The sequence below is a fragment of the Globicephala melas genome, chromosome 20 (assembly GCF_963455315.2).
Source record: "Globicephala melas chromosome 20, mGloMel1.2, whole genome shotgun sequence".
Lineage (NCBI taxonomy): Eukaryota > Metazoa > Chordata > Mammalia > Artiodactyla > Delphinidae > Globicephala > Globicephala melas.
The window spans coordinates 5,571,569-5,592,162 of NC_083333.1; the positions used below are offsets into that span (position 1 = coordinate 5,571,569).

The 20,594-nt window shown below is 61.1% G+C and overlaps 2 protein-coding genes across 7 annotated transcripts; one reads left to right on the top strand and one right to left on the bottom strand.

Moving 5' to 3' along the window:
• The first annotated feature begins 24 nt into the window (after positions 1–24).
• Positions 25–11,671, top strand: TP53I13 (tumor protein p53 inducible protein 13). Of its 3 annotated transcripts, none has more exons than XM_030861961.2 (7): positions 25–170; positions 363–431; positions 673–714; positions 2,359–2,487; positions 2,624–2,824; positions 2,935–3,490; positions 4,186–11,671. In XM_030861961.2, the coding sequence occupies exons 1-7, from the start codon at positions 99–101 to the stop codon at positions 4,194–4,196; spliced, it is 1,080 nt and encodes a 359-aa protein (XP_030717821.1). In that variant the 5' UTR covers positions 25–98; the 3' UTR covers positions 4,197–11,671. The 3 variants fall into 3 exon arrangements, with proteins under 3 accessions (XP_030717821.1, XP_030717820.1, XP_060146488.1); XM_030861960.3 differs by lacking the exon at positions 4,186–11,671 and adding an exon at positions 3,577–4,173; XM_060290505.2 differs by lacking the exons at positions 2,359–2,487; positions 4,186–11,671 and adding an exon at positions 3,577–4,175 and having other exon boundaries at positions 673–699.
• On the bottom strand, positions 4,355–19,774 carry GIT1 (GIT ArfGAP 1). Of its 4 annotated transcripts, none has more exons than XM_060290502.2 (21): positions 19,554–19,774; positions 13,883–14,016; positions 13,305–13,417; positions 13,078–13,183; positions 12,358–12,575; positions 12,178–12,272; positions 11,799–11,841; positions 9,883–9,909; positions 9,646–9,694; positions 9,104–9,176; positions 8,433–8,530; positions 7,897–8,008; positions 7,635–7,768; positions 7,376–7,528; positions 7,034–7,264; positions 6,890–6,943; positions 6,614–6,631; positions 6,421–6,494; positions 6,132–6,314; positions 5,938–6,001; positions 4,355–5,761 (listed from the first exon to the last, which is right to left on the bottom strand). In XM_060290502.2, the coding sequence occupies exons 1-21, from the start codon at positions 19,603–19,605 to the stop codon at positions 5,549–5,551; spliced, it is 2,244 nt and encodes a 747-aa protein (XP_060146485.1). In that variant the 5' UTR covers positions 19,606–19,774; the 3' UTR covers positions 4,355–5,548. The 4 variants fall into 4 exon arrangements, with proteins under 4 accessions (XP_060146485.1, XP_060146483.1, XP_060146484.1 ...); XM_060290500.1 differs by having other exon boundaries at positions 6,614–6,700; positions 19,554–19,773; XM_060290501.1 differs by lacking the exon at positions 19,554–19,774 and adding an exon at positions 17,400–18,028 and having other exon boundaries at positions 6,614–6,700.
• Positions 19,775–20,594: the final 820 nt, after the last annotated feature.

Sequence of the window (20,594 nt, forward strand, 5' to 3'; positions counted from 1 at the left end):
TACGTGGGCACGCGGGCGGCGTGGGTGCGCGGGGGCAGGGCCAGGCGGCGCGCGCTCCTTGGCTTGCTGGGCTGCGGGCAGTGCTGGGGCGGGCCGGGATGGCGCCTCCTCCGCCTCCGCCCCAACTGCTGCTCCTGGCGGCCCTGGCGGGGCTCCTGGGTCCCAGTGAGGTAAGGCGACCCGCTCCCGAGAAGGCTTCGGCCCGGGATCTCAAAGCGCTTTGCCAAAAGTTCGTGCTGGAAGGAGTGGCGCGCGGAGAGGGGACTAGGAGTTCTCCCCTTGGAGGGCTGGGCCTGGGAGGGAGAGGGCAGAGCCCGCGCCGAGGCCAAACGCCCGAGCTCTTCTGCGCCTTGAACCCACAGGTGGTGGCTGAGCCGGCGGAGGAGGCGGGAGCCCGTTGTCCCGAGGGCCTGTGGCCTCTGCCCCCACAGGTGGGTGCCTGGAGGGCGGTGGGAGAGTGGGAGAGAGGAGTGTGAAGGGGCAGCCCAGTCCCGCCCTGGCCTCGCGGCACCTTCCACAGCCACCCTCTGAGCACCTCTGCCGGTTCCTCCGGCCCTCAAGCCACCAACGTCTCCATTCCAATGTGACGGCACGGGCCTGCTGTTCTCTCCCCACCCCACCCCACCCAGAGTCCCCCATGGGCTCTAAGCTCTCTTCTCTCCCCCTGTATAGGTGTCGCCAAGAGTGACCTACACACGGGTGAGTGCACGGCAGGTAAGTACAAGCAGGAGGCATCCTCAGTGTCTGCACTGGAAACAGCGAGCTCCTCGCAGGCTTTCTCCACCTTTTCTGCTCACCAGCTCCATTCTTTACCACTCCCCCCAGTAAGAGGCAATGTTCTTGGTCCCAGGACAGTGAGCCACAGGCCTTGGTCCTCTGCAGTGCTTGTCAGGCATCCTGTTGAGTAGCTGGCTGTGTGGGCAGGAGGCTGCAAGGGAAACTCTGAGGGTAGTAGGAAAAAACAACCTGTGCTCCAGCTCTGCTGTGTGACTTTGGAAGTCTCCTGACTTCTCTGGGCCTCATTTTTCTGTAAGAGAGGTTATTAGTAACGTCCCTCCCCATGAGGAGTTAACAAATAGTGTGGGACAGCACTTTGGAAAATAGGAAGCTGTAAGGAGTGTGTGTACCTCAGGTTACCAACCAAACTGTGGGTTCACCTTGTGTGGCTGCCTATTTTCATTGCCAGTGGTTGGATAGCTTCTCTGTCCCTTTGGTTTTCCTTCTGAAATATCTATTTTTTTGATCCTTGTAATAGCTCCAGGCCAAAAGAGCTCATGCCACCCACCTGATTCCTTTTCCCAAACAGCCCTTTCATTCCACTGTTCAGAAACCAGTGGCTCCTTATTTCTCGCCTTATCATGGCCATACTCCCCTGTCTTGTTTTTCAGGCTCTACCTTGTTAAGTAAACCTCATCCAACCTCCCCACATCTTTGGTTCCTCTCGTTTTGTTGGTCTGCTCACCACACGTATGAGTTCGAGGCTTATTCCCACCCCTGTACTTTTGCACTTGCTTATTCCCCTCAACACCTGGCGTATCCTGACTTGAAGGGGGCAGCTCCCTGCCCTCCTGCCATCCATCCCCATCCATCTTCAAAACCCAGCATAGGAGTCAGCTCTCTCTTGAGACCTTGCCTGATCATATTAGCCCTTATTTATTCATCACCTTCTCCAAATTTGTGTAATGCTTATAACCTATCTCTTGTAATTTAACAACTAATCACTTTGAGTTTTATTAGTTTGCGCTTTCATTTGCATTAGTTCTGTTCCCCTGAGTTTCCTTTGCATTCCCTGCAAGCAGAGTCCAGGAGCTCTCTTTTGGCATCTCCTACAGCATCTGGCACAAGTGCTGAGCGTTAGGTCAGCTCAATCAAAGAATAATTCATAACTGATGAAGTGTTTCCATCCTGAGATTGTGCACCTGCTGCCTTTGTGCCCTGTATTTGGATGCGTTGGGGAGATGAGATTGAATATATAGATGGGGCAATACATAGAAGAGCTGGTCTCTATTTGGGGGGTGCTTACAGTCTAGACCGGGAACCTGTAGAGCCACCGTGGCAGGTCCAGAGAAATACAGCTAAAGAGTGTGGTCTGAGTCTGGCAGGGTTAACCACGCATGCTGTCACAGAAGTTGTGAGCTTTGAGGGGTGGCAGTGCATGGAGAGGAGGGATGAAAGGAATGCTCAGAGGCAAGAGGGGGTGCATGCCAGTATCCAGGGCCCTTTGTCCTTTCCTGAGCCCTGAAGGTGGAAGGGTCATCTGGCCATCCTGGGAGTCCCTTTAAGTTGGCCCCCCAGGATGGGAGAACTTGGGATTCTTAGGGAGGGACCTGGCTTGATGTCTCCATGCCTTTCCTCCAGGCTGAGGATGTCAGCTTCCTCTACCATCCCTGTGCCCACCCCTGGCTGAAGCTCCAGCTTGCCTTCCTGGCCCACATTTGCATGGCCCAGCCCTTACTGGCCCCTGACTCCAGCCTCACCCAGGATCGGGTGAGTGGTTGCTGAAAGGTGGTTGTCTGGCACTGGCAGGGGCTGCAGCCCCACGTGCAGGGCAAGGGGAATTCAGGGCCTCCTCTTGCTTGCTCTCCATCTTTGTCTTAGCTCTAACAGTTACCTCCTTTCATAGCCCCTGGTACTGGCAGCATGGGGGGTGGCACTGGAGATGGCATGGGTAGAGCCAGCCTGGGCTGCCCACTGGCTGAAGAGGAGGAGGCGGCGGAAGCAAAAGAAGGAGAAAGCATGGTTTCGCTCTGACAGTTTTTCTGGGCCCTATCCCTTGGTGCCAACACCGGGCAGAGGGAGGCTGTGCCGGAGAGGGTGTGTGCAGGTGAGGGGTGCTGGCCAGGCTTGATGGTCATTGGGTTGGTGGCCCAGGGTGGTGGTGTCATTGGGTAATCTGGGCAGGGAAAGGGTGACTGCTGTCTCTTCTCCTCCTAGGCCACGGCTTTGGCCTTTACTCTGCGGAGCTGGAGGCCCCCAGGCGTAGAGGTGGCATCTAGAGGGCCTAGGCAGCTCTTCCCTAGTGGTGCCAAGAGGCGTGGGCTGCGGGCTGCCCTTGGTCTCCAGCCCACCCCCTCAGCCCTGAGGTTCCGCTCTGTTTCCCCACGGAGCATGGAGGCCAAGCAGCCTGTGTTGGGACCCCAGGGTGCAAGGGATAATGCCCCATCTGTGCCCACTGGCCCACTGCTGCCTGGGGGGCCTGGAAGCAGTGTCAGCTCCAGGCTAGAGGCTCAGGTGCCCAAAGGGCAAAGCAGCCCAGGGGCCTGTGCCTGTCCGAGTCAGGCTTCCCCGGCCGCTCGGGCAGCAGCGCCTCCGCGGGCAGCCCGGGGCCCCACCCCGCGCACGGAGGAGGCCGCCTGGGCTGCCATGGCCCTGACCTTCCTGTTGGTGCTGCTCACCCTGGCCACGCTCTGCACGCGTCTGCACCGAAACTTCAGGCGTGGGGAGAGCATCTACTGGGAGCCCACAGTGGACAGCCAGGACACAGTGGCTGGTGAGAAGCTCCCCTCCTCACCTGCCCCGCCCCGCCCCGCTCCCGATGGCTTCCCTGCCCTTGACAGCTCCCCACCCTGCCCATAGCGGTGCTGAAGCGGAGGCTGCAGATGCCCCCTCGCCGGGTCAAGCGCTCCCGCCGGAGACCCCTCCTCCCGCCCACGCCGGACAGCGGCCCGGATGGGGACAGCTCCGAGTGACCTGCCCCAGCCCTGCCACTGTGGCAGGTCCGGCTACTCCTCCCGCCGGGAGGCTGCGCCACGTGGACCGCGCGCAGGGCCGCCCCCTGGTGGCCAGATGGCGCAGTCCTGCCCAAGCGTTGTAAAAGGGCTGGTCCTTAGTGTGTGGTTTGCTGGGAGGGATGGAGAAGGGGAAAGGGAGGAGAGAAAAAGGAGCTGTCTCAGCCTCCGTTGCAAAAACTCCGTTTTTCTTATTAAATTATTTTAGTAGAGCCTGGAGTTGAGCTTGTGCATCTGCCACACAGACTCCCTCCCACCCAGGGCACTGTCCTAGGCCATTTGGATCGTGTTTGAGGTAGGGGGTTTCTAGTATCAAGTTGGACGCTCACTGGCCTGTCTCGTCTTGCCAGCCTGGCCTCAGACACGGGTTTAGTAGCGTGATAGACCCCTCCCACCACCAGGGGTGAGCAGGTGGTGGGGATGGTGGTGGTATTTACTGAAACATTGTTATTTCCAGGACTCCTCTAAGAGATGACAGGGGCTTCCCTTCCCTCAAGTACAGGGGCTGGAAGAGTCGTGGTCTTCACTTGCTTCATACTTTTGCCAGGTTGGTCTTTCTCCGTTTCACGTCTGCCACCTCCCCAATCCCTCCCACAGTTCCCTAAGCATCAGAAAGGGCACATGGTCACTTATTTATTTTTGATACAAATGTACATGACACACATCTTGACACTCAGCCCACCACCACCACCACACAGGTAGAGCCTGGCCCCCGGGGACAGAGGCGGGACGGGGAGAGGAGCTGGTGGGCGCTGCCATCTGCCTCTCAGCCTTCCCAGGCTGCAGCCCAGGCTCCAGGGACCCAGATACTGCAGGCACTGGCCTCTCAGAGGTTACAGGGAGGGGGCTCTCAGCTGAGTCAGGGACCCCGGGGAGCCAGCCCCAGGCTCAGGTGCTCAGTTCTCTGCCCCAACCAGCACAGTCCCCCTCCACAAGGGAGGGGAAGAGAGATGGAGCCAAGTGGTTTTCCTTTTACGTTCATAGTGAAAGGGTATGAGTGGGGGGAACAATGAGGGGAGGCAGAGGGCAGGACCCCAGCTGGTTACCCGGCAGTCCCTGGCCCCAGGATGGGGGGGGAGGGGCCAACGCCCAACACGGGTCCCGCTGCTCTGGTCCCCTCCCCCCCTCACAAAACTCCAGTCGGGCCAGGCCTCCGGAACGGCACTGCCGCCCCGCACACTCACACGCAGGCACGCAGGGACACTCAGTTACCACAACGTTAAAATTAAGGGGTGGGAGAGAGGAGAGAGAGAAAAAAGACTTTTCCAGTGTTTGTTTGCTGCTGGGGACCCCAGGAGCACAGGTTGGGGCCTGTGCCCTAGGCTGGGGCCGTTTGGCATTGAAGGAGAGCAGCAGGGGGCTGGTGGCTACAGGGTGGGGACATCCACAGGTATTATGTACAAGGGGGGATGCCCCCGCTCAGCCCCCAATAGGGCTGGACTGGCTCATGGGGGTGGGGTGCATGTAAGGGAACCACCCCATTTGGAGTGTCCCCACCCGACCCTTTGCTGAGGGTGCCCTAGAGGGCAAGGGGCTGGGAGTGACGCCTTGTAGGCCCCGGCACACTAGAGGGGGAGGGGATGCTATGTACAGGGAGAGGTGCATGGAATGTAGGGGACAGAAGCTCCTGCCACCTCACCTCCCCATCCTTGGGGGCTTGAGGGGTACGGGCACCAGGGCACCTGGCTGCCAGGTCAGAGTGGCAGCACTAAGGGCACTTGTGCCAGCGGCTCTGTTGGGGTGGGGATTAGTGTCTGGAGTGGCCCAGCTCCCATGGCCAGTGAGGTCCCAGGGTGCGGGTGAGGGTGCAGGGAGAGTGGTCACTGCTTCTTCTCTCGGGTGGTGATGGTGACCAGCTGCTTGGCAGCCTTGGCGATGTCGTAGGCGCACTGGATCACCTGCTGAGTCAGCAGCTGGAAGTCCACAGGGGCGCCGGGCTCTGGGGGCACCGTCTTCCGGCACTCGCTCTGCAGCCGGTAGGCGCTGGCGTTGAGCAGCCGCAGGGAGCTGCGCACTGGCTCCAGGGCTGGCCTCTGGAGGGAGGGCAGAGGGAGTCGGGCCTTGGATTTCAAACCACGAGCCATGATATGGCCCAGTGTGTCCATGGCTCCACTCAGGTAGTTGTCAGATCCTCTACACCTGCCCCGCCCTGAGGCCCTGCCCCACCTGAGGTGCCGCCCAGTCCTGCTCCCCTCTCTGGCCCCTGTACCTTTGGGAAGAGAGAGGCCATCTCAGTCACAGCCAAGTGGATCTTTTCTGAGCACGGCACAAAGCTATGGGGGGAGGGGAGGGTAAATTAGGAGGGCTCTCAGGGAAGGTTCCCAGGGACAGTGGAACACTGGTCCCTCTCTTACCCTCTGCAACACCCCAGAAGTCCATACGAGCCTCCGCCCACCTCCATACCTGTCATGCTTGAATTCCTGGGCAGCCCGCAGTAATTCCTGAATGTTCTTGGTGACCTGCTCCGTCTTCAGGATGACATCCTCTGTGCTGGGAAGCCCAGGGTCGAGGTCTCCATCCAGGCTTTCCAACTCCGGGTGGAAGTCCTCTTCCTTGCCCAGCTCTAGAAACCTCTTCCCTTCCAGGCTGGGGTTAGAGAGGAGAGAGGGAGGCATTCCAGCCATGAGGCCGCTTGCCTACACACTCACAGACGCTCAGGGGCCACTCACCCCCCCTCCCCCGGGTGCCTCACCCCAGCAGCGGGTCCCCACTTTGCGTGTTCTCATAGTCACTGTCCGCTCCGCTACCATGGCGGGAAAGCTTGCTCTGGAGGGGTACAGGGAAGGGGTGGCAGGTAAGGTGCACGTTCACAGACCCCCCGCCCATCACCTCCCAAGCACACATCTCACTCAGCCCATCTCTCTGGCCCTGGGGATGCACATTACCGAGTGGCGGCTTCCTTCCTGGGAGCACGACAGCAGTGGGGAGGAGGGAGTGAAGGGCACAGCTGAGGCCGACACCCCCTTACGGACCTGAAACCCAGGCAGGGCTGGAGTCAGTCTCCTCCTCCCCCCCACCCACCTTGCGGCTTCCCTGCAGTGAGGCTGGAACCATGTGTGTCTAGTCATCCCTGTGCCCAGCGTCCAGCATAGAGCCTGGCACCTGCTGGGGCTCACAACCTATTTGTGGGAACGGACCCACCTCCCTCAGGCCCTGCTTACCCGGTAAAGGCCAGCAGGGACGTGCACTGAATAGATGGCGTCATCCTCCAGCTCCTGGGGGTGGCACAGTGGGCGTCATGGAGGGCCCTGCTGTGGTCCCAGCCCCGTCTCCACCCCCCACCCCGAGGCCCGTAGGCAGCTCACGGTGCTGTGGAAAGGCTGGAGCCGGGTGGTGAGTTCATCCCCAGGAGGGCCTCCAAAGGGCTTCAGGGCAGAGCCCGGTTCATACATGGAGAAGGCCTGGCGGTCTCTGCGGTGGGTGCTCCCGCCAGGCCCCATGGGCGCGTGCTCCGCTCGTTCGCTGGGGAGTGGGGCTGTGGGCACTGGCCCTGGCGGCTGCCGGATCTGCAAGTTCTCGGCCTGCAGCTTGTGGATCTGAGAATGAGAGTGGTGTCAAGACACTCCGGATGGTCCAGGCAGCTCCACCACCTCCAGGAGGGGGTAACTCCTCCCCGCACTGGGGCCCTGGGAGGCCCCCATCCTCACCTCCCGCTGCAGCCTCCGGAGCTCATCACTCAAGCTGCTGTTGACTTTCATGAGCTGCTGCACCTTTGCCTCGGAGGCAGCCAGGGCCTTCTTGAGCTCCAGGTACTCCTGCAGCGTCACGGCCCCGTCCGACAGGTCTGAGGAGTCCATGCTCTGCAGAAGGAGATGTGAGCCGTCAGTCCCCTTGTCCCCGAGGCCCGAGCTACGAGAGGATGGAGCAGGGCTTTGGTGGAGGCGTGGGGAGGGGCAGTGCTCAGACCCGAGCACGGTTGTTCCGAGTGGCACCGGCGCTGCGCAGGGGCTCCTGGTCTGTGTCCTCGTCCGAGGCCACGCTGTCGTAGTCGTGCTGGTCGTCCAGGTCACTCTGGCTCCGCACAGACAGCTCGAGGTTGTCTGAGGGCACAGGCCTGTCACTCAGGGCTCACACGGCCCATCTACCATGCCACCCCCAGAAGGGAGCCATGAGAGAGAATATCCTGGAACAGTGCCCACCACCGCGCCCCCATCCACACCCTTCCCACCTGTGGGGCTGCTCAGGCTCTTGCCCTGCTGTCTCCGCTTGGCCTCACTGAGAATGTCGATGATCAAGGTGGCAAACTCTCGGGCATTAAAGCGGGCCAACTTCTGTCGCCCCTGAGAGGCAGAAAGGGCCAGGCCGGTGTGAGAAAGCCCTTAGGGCTGACACACAGAGATGGGGACAAAGCAGCCAGGCCGTCCGACAGTTGACTTAACCACAGCTAAAACGTGCCAGACCAGCTCGCCGGGCCAGGGCAGGGGGTGGGGAATGACACAGATTCGGGGTGCCTAGGGGAGCTCTCAGGAAGAGGCTGGAACACCTCCCCAGGGGGCTGCTCACCAAATGCTCCAAAGAACAGCCTCCTCCCCATCCCCAAATCCCAGAGCCAGCGGGGCCAGGGAGAGGCCGCAGCCAGGAGTGGGGAAGACTCGGCCCAGACAGCAGCCTGCCAGGAAGGGCAGGACCCATAGAGCTGGTGACCCCAGGAGGGGAGATCATCGCCCCAGCCCCCCGCCCCCGCCCCCGGTCCAGCCCACTCACCTGATTCCGCGTGGCTGAGTATTCAGGGTTAACGGGCAGGAAGGGTACGGCACTGCGCTCCGTCACCAGGGTGCTGTGGTTTTGGGTTGCCAGCCACACTGGGGGGGAGGGGCAGGGAGCGGATGGTCCGCGGTGGCCAGGCCCACGGGGTGGAGGTGGGAAAGCGAGGAGCACAGCCTTCCGAGCTCCTCCCCATGCCCACCGAGTGTTGGTGTTCAAGAAAGGGGTGGTCTCCGGACAGGGTAAGTAAGGCTGGGTCAGGGAGAGGCCGGTTGGGGACTGACAAACAGAACAAGGCGACTCCCTCCCGCCAGCCCCTGCCAACCGGGAGTTTGGGCTGGAATCTGGCTGTGGCCAGGAAGAAGGGATGTAGGGGGCGGAGTGGGACTGGGGAGAGAGCCAAAGTGGGAGGCAGCCAGAGCAGAGGAGCCCCAGTCCAGGGCGCTGGGGGGAGGAGCAGGCTGGCCGCGTCCAGCTCAGCATGCTCTGCCTGCTGGGCTGGGCTCACAGCTGGCCGGGGCTTACGTGCAGGCCTGCCGGGCAGACCAGCCCCCGGTACCTCTTCCTAGTCCCAGTAAAAGGACCCCAAAGCCACACCAGGTCCCAGCCCCTCCCCAGCAGGCAGGCGCGCTGTCCCCTCTGCCCAAGACTTCGATCCCCTCCCGGCTCACCAGCGTCATTTTCTCTTCGATCCACCTCGTCATACACGTCCATGGCAAGTTCCTCAAAAAGCCGGTTGCTGAGCTGGAGGCGGAGACGGGGACCCAGGCTTTGTCAGATCAACTGGCCCCCCAGTGCCAAGCAAGCCAGCTCACCAGGATCTTAGAAGATGTCGAAAACGATTTGTGTGTCCCTTGTGCCGCCCAGCCCTCCCCCCAGTCTCAGAACTGGCAACTGGGGTAGGGGTCTGCCTGCCAAGCTCCGTGGTGGGAGAGGCAGAGGGAGACCAAAGCAGACTGGTTAGTGCCCAGGTAGCTAGAGATGCGCCTCGTGCCCTGGGAGCCTTAGGAGGGCAGACCCAGGGTCAAAGGCGAGGGGTGCGGAGGTGGAGGACAGGCGACTGAGGAGACTAGAGTGAGGGGCAGGTCCAAGACTTAGAAGAGGGCACCAGGTCAGAGAAAGGGGGAGCCGTTGCAGGGACAGCCGTCGCAGGGACGGGGGCGGGTCAGAGATGGAGGGCAGCTCCAAGCCTTAGGGGCCCGAGGAGACTCACCGCCTGCAGCTTCTTCTTGGCAGCTTTGGCCAACTCGGACAGGTCTAGGCTGTGGACGAAGGAGGGAGATGGGATGGGGAAGAGGGGAGGGGCCAGATGTGAGCGGTGGCCAGGCCCCTGCCAGTGACCTCCCAAACATGCAGGATCCCAGGGAGACGACACCCCAGGTGCTGCACACCAAACGCCTCCCTGCCCCACCAAACCTCCAGAGCCTGTCCCCGAGCAGGCACCATATACCTCTGAGACATGCACTTTTGCCGAGATCTAAGTCCAGAGGAAGGCAGCAGAGGGAAGAACAGGACAGAGGCAGCAATTACCCAGGAGCAGGGCAGCAAACGCCTTCCCACGTCAAGCTCAGACCCGTCGCCGTGCACACACCAGACCCAGAGTGTACCAAGCCCAACTCGTCTTCCCCCCAGCCCCTCCTCGGCCGGCTCGCTCTTCCTCTCAGTGACCCACCGCACCAGCGGCAGCTCCTGGGGGTCACCTGCAACCTCCCTCAGCCTCAAGCCCTAGCCAGGCTTTCCCCAGGTTCTGCCATTCCATCCTCCTGCCTGGTCTTTTGCAACATTTCTTCACCCATCTTCCCGCTTCCAGTCTTGCCCCTGCACCCCTTTATTCACCCAGAAGCCAAGGTATTTTTGACACATCTGGCTGCGCTACCCCTCGCCTTAAGAACTTTTCAATAGTAACAGGTTATGTATGGCACACTTCAACAAAAAGCTCACTTAAAAATATGCTAGGGAATTCCCTGGCGGTCCAGTGGTTAGGACTCGGTGCTTTCACTGCCGGGGGCCCAGGTTGGGGAACTAAGATCCCGCAAGCCACGCGGTGCGGCCAAAAAAATAAACGAAATAAAAACGCTAAATGCTTTGCAGGCACTATCTTATTTAATCCTCTCAGAAGCCCAGAAAGAAAGTCACCCTTATTTCCAGGAGCAGTAACTAAGGCTCAGAGAGATTAAGGAGCCTGCCTGAAGCCACACAGCCAGTAAGCGGCAGAGCAGACTCCACACGACCGTGTTGGAACCTCTCTGCTCTTGGGGTGGTCTCAGCTCTTGTCGGGGCTCAGGACCGGCCACTCTCTTGCCCCGTCTCTCTTCCAGTCTTGCTCCTGGGATTCCCTGCCTCTCACATGCTTCAGCTACACAGTCTGCCTGTAGTTCCTGGCACAGCATTTCTGACGTCTATGCCTTTGCCTCTTTTGCTGCACTCCCCACAATGGACTACAACTGACTAGGGTGCCTCTCCTCTTGGCTGTGATCTCCTTAAGGGTAGGGATCACGCCTGAGTTACCTCTGGGTCCAGCAGCAAGAACAGCTGGCACTGGGAAGGTGGTCGGTTAACATTTCATTGAGAACACGTTTACAACACACACGCAAGCAGGCAGACACATCAGGCAAAATCAGACCAGAAAAGTAGCGGGGTGTCTTGGGGTCTCAGCAGAGAGAAGATCTGGGCGTTCAGGGATCCGAGGTGCCCAGGTCTGACCATCCCCATCTGGCCACACTGGCTTCTGGAGAGGGAGGGAGCCTCCTCTCCAGATCCAGGCCAGCAGGCACAGCTTGGCCATCGCGGGCAGCCACCAGGTGGCGCTAGCATCCATCTTGTGAGCTGGGTGAGCATCCCCCCACCCCACCCCCCACCCCCACCCCGAGCCTGAGCTCCTGGGGCCTCTTGGATAAGAGGCAGAAACACCTCTACTGGCCTTGGGCCCGCAGCCCCTGCCCAATTTTGGCCTGGCAGAATCCCAAAGTTAGTCAAACTCCCAGGGCCCACCACCTTTTCACTGAAGAGCAAAAATTTGTCTAAAGATTTTACAGTTGGGGTCAGTGCCACTGGGAACAGAACTCAGTGATCCGCTGCTCCTAGGGGGGCTGTTTCTGGTACTCAAACCCCATGTGCTTGACAGCCACGGGGGTTAGGCTGTGCTGGCCGTGTGCTGAGTCAACATCTCTTACCTGCCTTGGGGCCCAGCATTAGGGAGTGAGGACTGGACTGCGATATGCTTGTGCCTCCAGCCCCGAAGGGGAATGGGGGTGGGGGTCCCAGGCCCCTAAAGCTGAAGAGTTGGGGGGTGGGGGCGGCTCTGGGGGTCTGGCACCCACAGGGCATCCAGCCGCCTCTGGGAAGGGGTGTCAGGTGGGCACTCACCTGTCTGCCATCTGTGGGATGATGTAATGCCCATTCCTGTGATCTGAATAAAAATAAAAATGCCAAGTCACTGGTGCTGGGTGGCCTTAGCAGCTGGGAGCCCACCTCACTGCCACGAGCAGGGCTTGGCACCCAGAAGCGACAGGGGAAGGGAGGAGGGCAGGCCACCCCCAAGAGCCCTGGGAACTGGCTGGAAGTTATGCCCACCCCCACTCCCTACCCCAACATGCTGCAGCCCAGAGCCTGCAGCAATTTCACAGGAGCCAGTTGCCTAGCAACGTTGTTCCCCAGCCGGCTTTGTCACCATGGCACCTGCTGCTGGGGTGTGTCTGGGTCCCACCTGCCTGGCCCAGCCAAGCCTGCCCCACACACTGCTCACCCGGCTTGCGTCCACAGAGGTAGAAGGCCAACCGGTCAGTGAGCTCATACTGGCACTCGACTAGCCTTTCCGCCAGCTCATGGTGCCCCGCCTGCCTGTGGGGAGGGGGCATGGCTCAGCCCTACAGCCACAGCCCGCTCCCCACACCCACCTGAGCCTCACCCTTCAGCGGACCCTCACCTGGCATAGTCAATGGGTGTGCGGCCGTTAACATCAGGGGAGCCAGGGTCAGCCCCGTACACTACGAGAAGCTCGGCCTGCAGCGTCTGCCCTGCCTTGGCAGCCACATGCAGCGGTGTGGTGCCCTTCTCTGGGTGGAAGAAGTTGGCCTGGGCACCCAGGGACAGCAGGCGCAGACACGTCTCCAGGTTTCCCGTCCGCACGCTCGAGTGGAGTTGCTGTGAGGAGCAGAGTGTGCCACAAACGGGTGTGGGGGGGCCCTCCCACCTCCAGCGGCCCCTGGTCCAGGCCCGCCTGGGACTCCTACCAGCTCCAAGGGGCCCAGCTGAAGTTAGGTTGTCGAGGAGACAGAGGGCTTCCCACTAGTTCATGCCAATTAATCACAGCTGCAGTCGGTCACCACCTACCACAGCTGTTAACTCTGTGATAGATGCTATTTCTTTCCCATTTTACAGACAAGGAAACCGAGGCTCTGGGAGGCTCAGAAACTGCCCAGAGTTTTCTGCCTTTCGGGCGGCAGCTGAAGAATTTTAGCCTCGTGTGTCCACTTGGGAGCGGAGGGGCCTTATTCACACGCGGCCTGACCACGCAATCTCGTCCCTCCACCGTGCCCACCATGCTTGCCTGACCTGGCTGCCTTGGGGGCCTAGGGCTCAGTGGTGATGGCACTGTGGGTGAGGAGAGGAGAGGCCCAGCCCTCCGCTGTGGGGCCCCGCAAACCTTGCTGAGGTCCTTGGCGGTGACTCCGTCGTCGTCCCGGCAGGGCAGCTTGTGCACAAAAGCCAGCATCTGGTACTTGGCTCTGATGAACTCTGACTTGATGGGGCTGCATGGAGCACGCAGGAGGAAATGGGGAGCAGAGCGGGAGAGGCCAGTTGCCCAGCGACCTCCCAGGCTCCTGCCCCTGAGCGCACAACCTCAGCCACCACCCCTCGAGCCCGACTCACTGGACTTTGTCTTGGGGGTTGGCTTTGCGCCGGCCGCTCTGCACCTGCGCGGGGTCCAGCAGGGAATGCTCCCAGATGGAGTTGGCCCCGTTGCTGGCGAGTGTGTGCACCATCTGTAGGGAAGAGGTGCCAGAGTGAGAATGCCCACTGCGCGCTGGGGAACACCTCCGAGCACCAGGCTGGACACAGTACTAAAAGGCCTACTGTGTGCCTGGCACCGCTGCACCCCTACCCAGTCAGGCCATCCCAGCCAAGGATGCGGGTCCTGCTTAGCACTTCGGGTGACATGGTGGGCACACCAAGGCTCTGAGACGTTAAACTCAACACCACATGGCCGAGCTACTAGGTGGCAGAGCTGGGGTGAGAGCCCAGGTCTGTGTGACTCCGGTCCTGGAAGCCTCCTCTCCGTGTGGGCCGGCGCCCGGGTGGAGAGGGTCAGGATTGGGTTCTGCCCTGGGTGGGTGCTGCCCCCGGAAGCTGCGGGATCCAGACAGCTGTGTATGTGGGTGCGGTGGGGAAACGTGCCAGTGCTCAGCACACGCTACGGGGAAGGAAGCACGGCCCAGCACAGCCCGTACCTGCAGCAGAGTGGGGGGCCAGGCGCTGTGGCGAAGGTGCTTGACGATGGAGATGTGGCGTCCCAGGCTCCGGTGCACACTGCAGCACTCGTCACACACCAGCACACCCCTGCTGATGGAGGCCCAGCCGGGGTCTGCCGGGGTGGGGGGAAGGGTCAGCCACAGCCAGACACGGGCGAGGCCTCCTGAACACCGCCCTGGGCCCGCACGACGCTTAGAACTCCACGTACATTTGCTCACTCAGTCCCCCAAGGCTCTGAGAGCTGGACCAGCGATGAGGACGCTGAGCTCTGGAGGTGGGAGGGACTCCCATCAGAGCCAAGCCCTTTCCTACAGGTCTTTGCCCCTCTGGGGAGGTGTGGTCCCCAGGGCCTACTCAGCGGGCAAAGCTTCCTGTCCTGCAGCCACTGCGACCAGTTCCACAGCCTTTCCCCAGGGAACAAGGCTGTCACCCTAGCCCGGCCCCAGGGAGGCAGAAGTCCCCAAGGACTGCACGCCACACATCTCTAGGCACTCCTGTGTCCGGATCAGTGCCACATTTCTCCTACACTCAGGCTTCTTTTAGAACCACTAGCTCACCTGCCTGACCCATCACACCCCTCTGAGGGCTCCCGCCTCTGTCCTCATCCTGGCAGGTAAGAGCCCCTTTCATGACCGAGTCTCCTGACACCACCAGTGATGGGGTGAGCTGGAGCCCCTCTTAAGGGGGATGGAGAGAGCAAAGGAACTAACACTGACTGAGTACCCACTGTGTACCAGTTGGGTGCCGTAAGTACGGTACCTCTAATGACTGTCAGGCAAGGTGGGAAATGCTACCCCTGCTTTACCAATGAGGAAGCAGTGTCTCAGAGAGGTAAGGGTGCTTATTCAAAGCCACACAGCTAATGAGTGGGATAGCTGGGATGTGAACCCAGGCATTTAGACGCTGGAGACCATGCCATGTCCACACCAGCTGCTGTTGCAGCCCCAAGTGGGCGAGGGCCATGGGAGCCACTCTCCACTCCTTGGGGAGAAGTGAACTTTAGAAGCAAGAAGGGGGACCAGAGCAGGATGGGAACTCCTGGGGTCCTTCTCCAGGGCAGGGGAGATGCCACCCATCCCAGGCCCCTTGGGAGAGGGGGAGGAGACAGCTGCATACAGCTCAGGCTGCAGAAAGGTCACGGGGGAGAAAGCAGCCATTGTGTGCCACTGGAGAGTGGGGGCAGGGAGCCTCTCTCGCAGGACACTGTGCTCTGCCCAGGCCCCCGGCCTGTCTCACGAAGCCCCGTCCTGGCGGGGGGTGAGGGGGTGGGGACTGGCTCTCTGCCTCGCCCCTAGTGCTCATGTTGTCCAGAGCGGCCCCCACCAGGGGAGGGGACAGGCTTGGGGTAATGAGAGCCTCTCCAACCAGAAGGCAATTCTCATACCCTTCCCTGCAAGGACTTCTACCAGTGTTCGCCAGAGAACTGTGAGGAAACTGAGTCAGGATACAGCCTGAGCTCTGCCGTGGTGAGTGTCCCCTCCATGGCATGGAAACAGGAGGTGAAAGGAGGAGGGCTCAGTTCTTTGGGTCTGGACTTCTTTAGGGATCCCCCCAACACAGGGCAGAGGGATGCAGGAGGTACCGGCCATGCACCTTCCTCGGAGGCTGAGGGGCCCACGAGGAAAGGACCCGCCATCTGTGCCAAGAGGGGGAGCCCTAGAGCAAACTTTAGTGTTGGCTTTACCCAAACGGTGAGGCCCCCCCAGGCATGTAAAGCTCCTTTCCCCCCCACCCCCAAACACCACTGGGTCAGGGGTCTGCCTGCCAGCCCCCTCCGCCAGCCCAGGCAGGAAGCTGGAAATGACGCAGCCTGAATTCCTCTTGTTGAAATGGTGGGGTTTCCTGTCAGGAGGGAGCCGCCCAGGCCAGGATCATAAATGGGCAGCTCTAAGGCCTCCACCCCAAGCCCGTGGCCCTACCAGAGAAGCCAGACCTGGGAAGGGCGGCCAGATATCCAGGGCCAGACCAGACATGGTGAGCCCCTGAATGAGGCAGTGACCAGGATCTGGGGAAAGGGGTCCAAGGCTCTGCTCAGCACTCCCCCAGCCTGGGGGAGGGGTTCTCCCTCTCTTCCACGGTGACCTGAAATAGGAAGGGTGGGCAGGGGACACTGTCCTGGTCTGGGGCACACTGGTGCCAGCTCAGTTCTGGATGACACAGATGGGTCACCTTACTACCTACTCCCTATGTCCAAGGGGCCTGGGCCTACCCAAGCAGGAGCCCCCAAGGCCCACCTAGGCCAGTTCCTAAGCCAAAGGGCCAGGAAGGGTTTCTGAGAGTCAAATGGCTATTGTAATTTAAGGTTAAGGGACTCCTGCCCCCAAATAGGCTTCCAGGACCAAACTCAGGGCAGAAGGGTAGGGGGCAGAAGGGTTAGGGGATGTGGTCTCCTCCTCAGTACCCTGCCAACCTTCCCCCTGGGCTTCTGCCTCAGTCGTGGGGTGGGGGGGCGTCTGGTACGTGTGAGCAAGTGGCAGGAGGGGTCCTGGGATAATGTTCACCAGCACCAACCCCATGGAGGCCTCTATTAAGGTGAATACATATCACCACCCAAAGCCACTGGTGACCTCCAGGGCCCGGAGCCAGCCTCTTCTTATCTAGGGACCATTTCCTCACTAGACAAGAGGGAGAAGCCCACCATCTTGAAAGCAGGCAAGAGTAATCCATGGGGATAGAGGTCAGAATGGCGGTTGCCTCTGGGGGGCGTTGACACAAGAAAGCCCTATAAGGTGATAGGAATGCTCTACCTCTTGATCGGAGCTGTGGTTACACAAGTATATACACAGGTAAAAACTTACCAGGCTGAACAATAAGATAAAGGCACTTTGCTGTACATAAGTTATACCTCAGTAAAAGAGGAAGCCCATCGCTCACCCCACCCCATAATCTACATTATGAAGACAAATGAGCCTGCCGGTTCCCAAATGTCCCTAGCTGGTGGCCAGCCTTGCTCACTCCAGGTGCCTGCAGGATGGGCATCTTGAGGTCTTCACGCCTGTGCCTGGGGCTGCCAAAGTGGGAAGGCTGCCTGAAGGCCTGTGGTGTGAGGCGCAGGCCCCTGACAGAGAAGCCAGGACTGTGCGGCAGGGTGAGTGGAGGGGCAGGAAAACATTCTCCAGGGTTCCCCGACCCCTGGCCCTCTCCTGGATTCCCAAGGCAGGCAGGGACACAGACGGTGCCTTATGAGGTGGCACCAGCCGCCAGAGCAGCCAGGCTATGCCCAGCCGTCTCACAGCATACTCACACTTGTCCCGTGTGCCCAGGCCTGTGAGCAGAGGGAGGACAGGGCCCTTCTGGGTCAGGCTGCATCTTACCTTTCACCTCCATGACCCTGCAAATCAACCAACCACAAAAAGGCCACGACCCCATTCCTAGGGCTGGGACTGCAGGGCTCCTATCACAATGAGAAGCCTACGACTTTGGGTAGGAAGCATATACCAAGGAGGTGGCTCTGGGCCTGGGCTCCAAACTGCTGGTTTCCCTCAAGCCTCTTACCTGGGCTGCTACAGGTCCCAAACTGAAAATGCCACGCCATGCATCATAGGGTCGGGGTGTGGGGTAGCCCCAAAGAGTCAGCTGGGGTCCTGAGAAGCATCCAGACACTTGAAGAATGCCTGCGATGTGCCAGACACCATGCTAGGTGCTGGGGTGGGGGGATGAGCAAGACTTCATCAGCACCCTGCACGCCCCACCATCCTGACCTCACCACCTGCCTCTCCCTGACCTGTATTCTGGATCAGGGGAAAAGGAGATTCCAGGGGGGCACAAATGGCTCTGTGGGATGAGGACTGGGGGTGGGAGCTGGGCACCCCAACACAACAGATACACACCACTCCTGCCCATGCCCACTGGACATCCAGAGGCTTCCAGCCAAACAGTCAAATGCAGCAGAGAAAGGACAACTGCCTTGCTAATGCTGCCCAGTGTCCCCCTGGCCCAGAATCAGGACCACAGACTTGGAGGTGGAACAATCCTCAAAAACCATTTCTACTCCAACTTCTTTGCCTCAGAGTTGAGGAAACTGAGACCCAGAGTGAGGAAAGTCTTGCCATGAGTCACACAGTAAGCTGGAAACAAAGACAACACCAAAATCCAGGCTTCCCTGATAAAGTGTTTACTAAGCAACCCCCTCCCAGTCCTACCTGCCCTCCCCCACTGCTACGTCTGCCCAGCAGAGGTGCAGAACAGCCTCAGACAGACAGACAGAAGGCAAGCTCTCCTCCCAGCCCTTCCATCCCCAGACCTGCCTGCAGCTGGGGTAAGGAGAGAGTTTCTAACTAATCAGGGGTAGGGACACCCCTTCTCTCCTCCCCTCGCCCCCTGCCTCAGATAGTTTCTTCAAGGCCCTCTAGACCATGACATGCCCTAAGAGGAGGCCTCAGGGTCAAAACCACCCAGATCACCGTGCCTCTGCCAGGCACCCACAGTTCCCTGTTGGGGTCCTGGTCCTGTCCAAAGGGTGGCTGCAAGTTACGGGCCCACAAAACAGCACCCCACACTCTCACACTTATTTTGTGCCCAGAGGTTCACAGACAACCCCACCCTCCCCCGAGCTTGCCCAGAGGTCTCCCAGGGAGATGGCGCCTTTTCTAAAAAGAAGCCGGTCAAGGGCCAGGGCTTTCCTTTCCCCAGGCCAGCTGCTGAGCCCCATCACTGGCAGTGTCCTCCCACATCAGAATGGAGCAGCCTCTCTGGGTCACTGATCCTCACTTCCTCAGTAGGTCGGGGGGGGGGGGGTTTACATCAGCCTGGACCTGACTCTGCTGGGAAGGAGAAGGGAAACACCACGGTAAATATAGCCAAGAGGCAGGCCAGAAAGCCAGGTGGATCCCAGGAATCTAGGCACCCCTCGGCACTGCTCCCTACCCATTTCTGGCCAGACTGGGCTAGGGGATGGGGAGGGGTCTGTGCCCAGGCTGGGGTAACGCCAAGCCCACCTTCCAAGTAGGCCTTACTGGAACCCAGTAAAAGCTGTCTCGTTGCTCCCAGTCACCAGGCCTGGGGACGCCTCGGGGGAAGATGCCCAGGCTCGTGGTGGCCCTGAACACCAGGCCCTGCGAGGAGCCTTGGGAACCCGGGGCAGGGAGTCCTAGGAGTAGCCACCCCGTCATCTGCTCCCGAGGAAACAGTATCCAGGCCCCCCTGGCCCATCTGCCCAGCTCTCTGCCCCTTGCCCTCCGCCACCCCAGCGGGCGCGCAGACCATGCGAGCAGCAGGTGCAAGACGCGGGGGTGGCACTGAGATGACACAAAACCACACTCGCCCCCACCTCCTAAACCCGGCCGGCCTCTGCCACAGCCCTCCTGCCACCCCAGGCTGGCGCTTCCGTTTGGATACTGAGATGGAAGGGGGGGCAGCCAGCTGCCCTCCTCCCTCATACTGAGGGGTGGGAGGCGGCGCCGGTAATGTCCTTCCTCGCCGGTCCACGGACGCGAGGAAACAGCGGTCCCCCAGGCCTCCCTCCCGCCAAGGACGCGGCTCCGCAGTGGCCCGGGCGGGGGCCGAGACCGGAGGCCGGAGGCCGGAGGCCGCAGCCCCCGGCCCGGCCCCGCCCCGCCCTCCGGCCCCGCAAAGCGCTCCCGCCAGGCCCCGGCGCCCGCCCGGCGGTGCCTCGGTGAGCGGTCCCGCCCCCGGCCCGGCCCCGCTTACCCGGGGCGCTGCAGTCCGCACACACCTCCGCTCGCGGCCCCTTCCGGGACATCCTCAGCGGCGACGCGGCCGCAGCCCTCTGGGCCAGCGTGGGGGGCGCGGGCGGCGGGCCCGGGCGGCGACGGCCCCTGCAGCCCGGCCCAGCTCCGGCAAGGCCTCGGCTAGGCTCCGCGAGCCCGGCCAACCGTCCGCCCCCGAGGCTGGCCCGGAACCCGCCGTGCCCGCCCGCCCGCTCGCCCTCGGGCGCCCTCCGCCCCGCACCGCCCCGCGCCACCCCGCGCAGCCCCTCCGCCGCTCGCCGCTCTCTCTCTCCGCCCCCTGCGCGGCTCCCGGCCGCTCCTGCAGGAAGCGGCGCAGGCCCGTCCCACCGGGGGAGGGGCAGACTGCACACCCGCCCCGCCGCCAGGCCCTGCCTGCCGCGCCTCCAGGAGAAAGGAAGCCGAGAGCGCGGGCGGGAGGGGGCGGGGGCGCTTAAAGGGGCCACGGCCGCCGCAAGGCCAGAGCCGGCAGTGCCTCCTACGGCCCAGGCCTCGGCTCCGGCGCACCCCTGTCCCCAGACGGTGTGAGTTTGCCTCACAGCCCCATCCCCTTCATTTCCGGGGGCAGTGACCCCTGGGGATCAGAGAAGAGAGTAAGGAGCTGGAGGCCCGGGCTCCCCTTCCTCATCAAGGGGCTGTGGTTCAGGGTACCCGCTGTGGTTCAGGGTACCTGTCTCTGTTTGGGGTGAGTTGGGCATCCTGGTCCCCCATGAGTCCGCCTGTGTGTCCAGGTGTATGTGTGGTCACACTCTTGCTGACTACGCACACCGCCAGCAATATGGACGCCCAGGTGCCAGAGGTCATGCAGTGTATCCCCTGCCACCGGGCTAAAAAGACATTTATCCCTCCTCCATGCTTTCATCCAGAGAGGAAAGAATCTGGGCAACTTTTTTTGAAGACCTCCTGAGGAGTGACCACTGTGCCTGTGTGCAGTAATACCCACTTCGCATCGGTCTTGTATATATCAACGGTGTTTCTGAGCCACCAGGGGTGTGTGTGTCCA

Excerpts from the sequence above, each read along its gene's own strand:
- TP53I13 (XM_030861960.3), top strand. The coding sequence starts at position 99 with ATGGCGCCTCCTCCGCCTCCGCCCCAACTGCTGCTCCTGGCGGCCCTG. Across the intron at positions 432-672 it reads TGTGGCCTCTGCCCCCACAG|GTGTCGCCAAGAGTGACCTA; the intron begins GTGGGTGCCTGG and ends CCCCCTGTATAG. Across the intron at positions 715-2,358 it reads CACGGGTGAGTGCACGGCAG|GCTGAGGATGTCAGCTTCCT; the intron begins GTAAGTACAAGC and ends CCTTTCCTCCAG.
- GIT1 (XM_060290500.1), bottom strand. The coding sequence starts at position 19,605 with ATGTCCCGGAAGGGGCCGCGAGCGGAGGTGTGTGCGGACTGCAGCGCC. Across the intron at positions 12,576-13,077 it reads CCGCCAAGGACCTCAGCAAG|CAACTCCACTCGAGCGTGCG; the intron begins GTTTGCGGGGCC and ends TGCTCCTCACAG. Across the intron at positions 6,495-6,613 it reads AGGAAGGAAGCCGCCACTCG|AGCAAGCTTTCCCGCCATGG; the intron begins GTAATGTGCATC and ends GTACCCCTCCAG.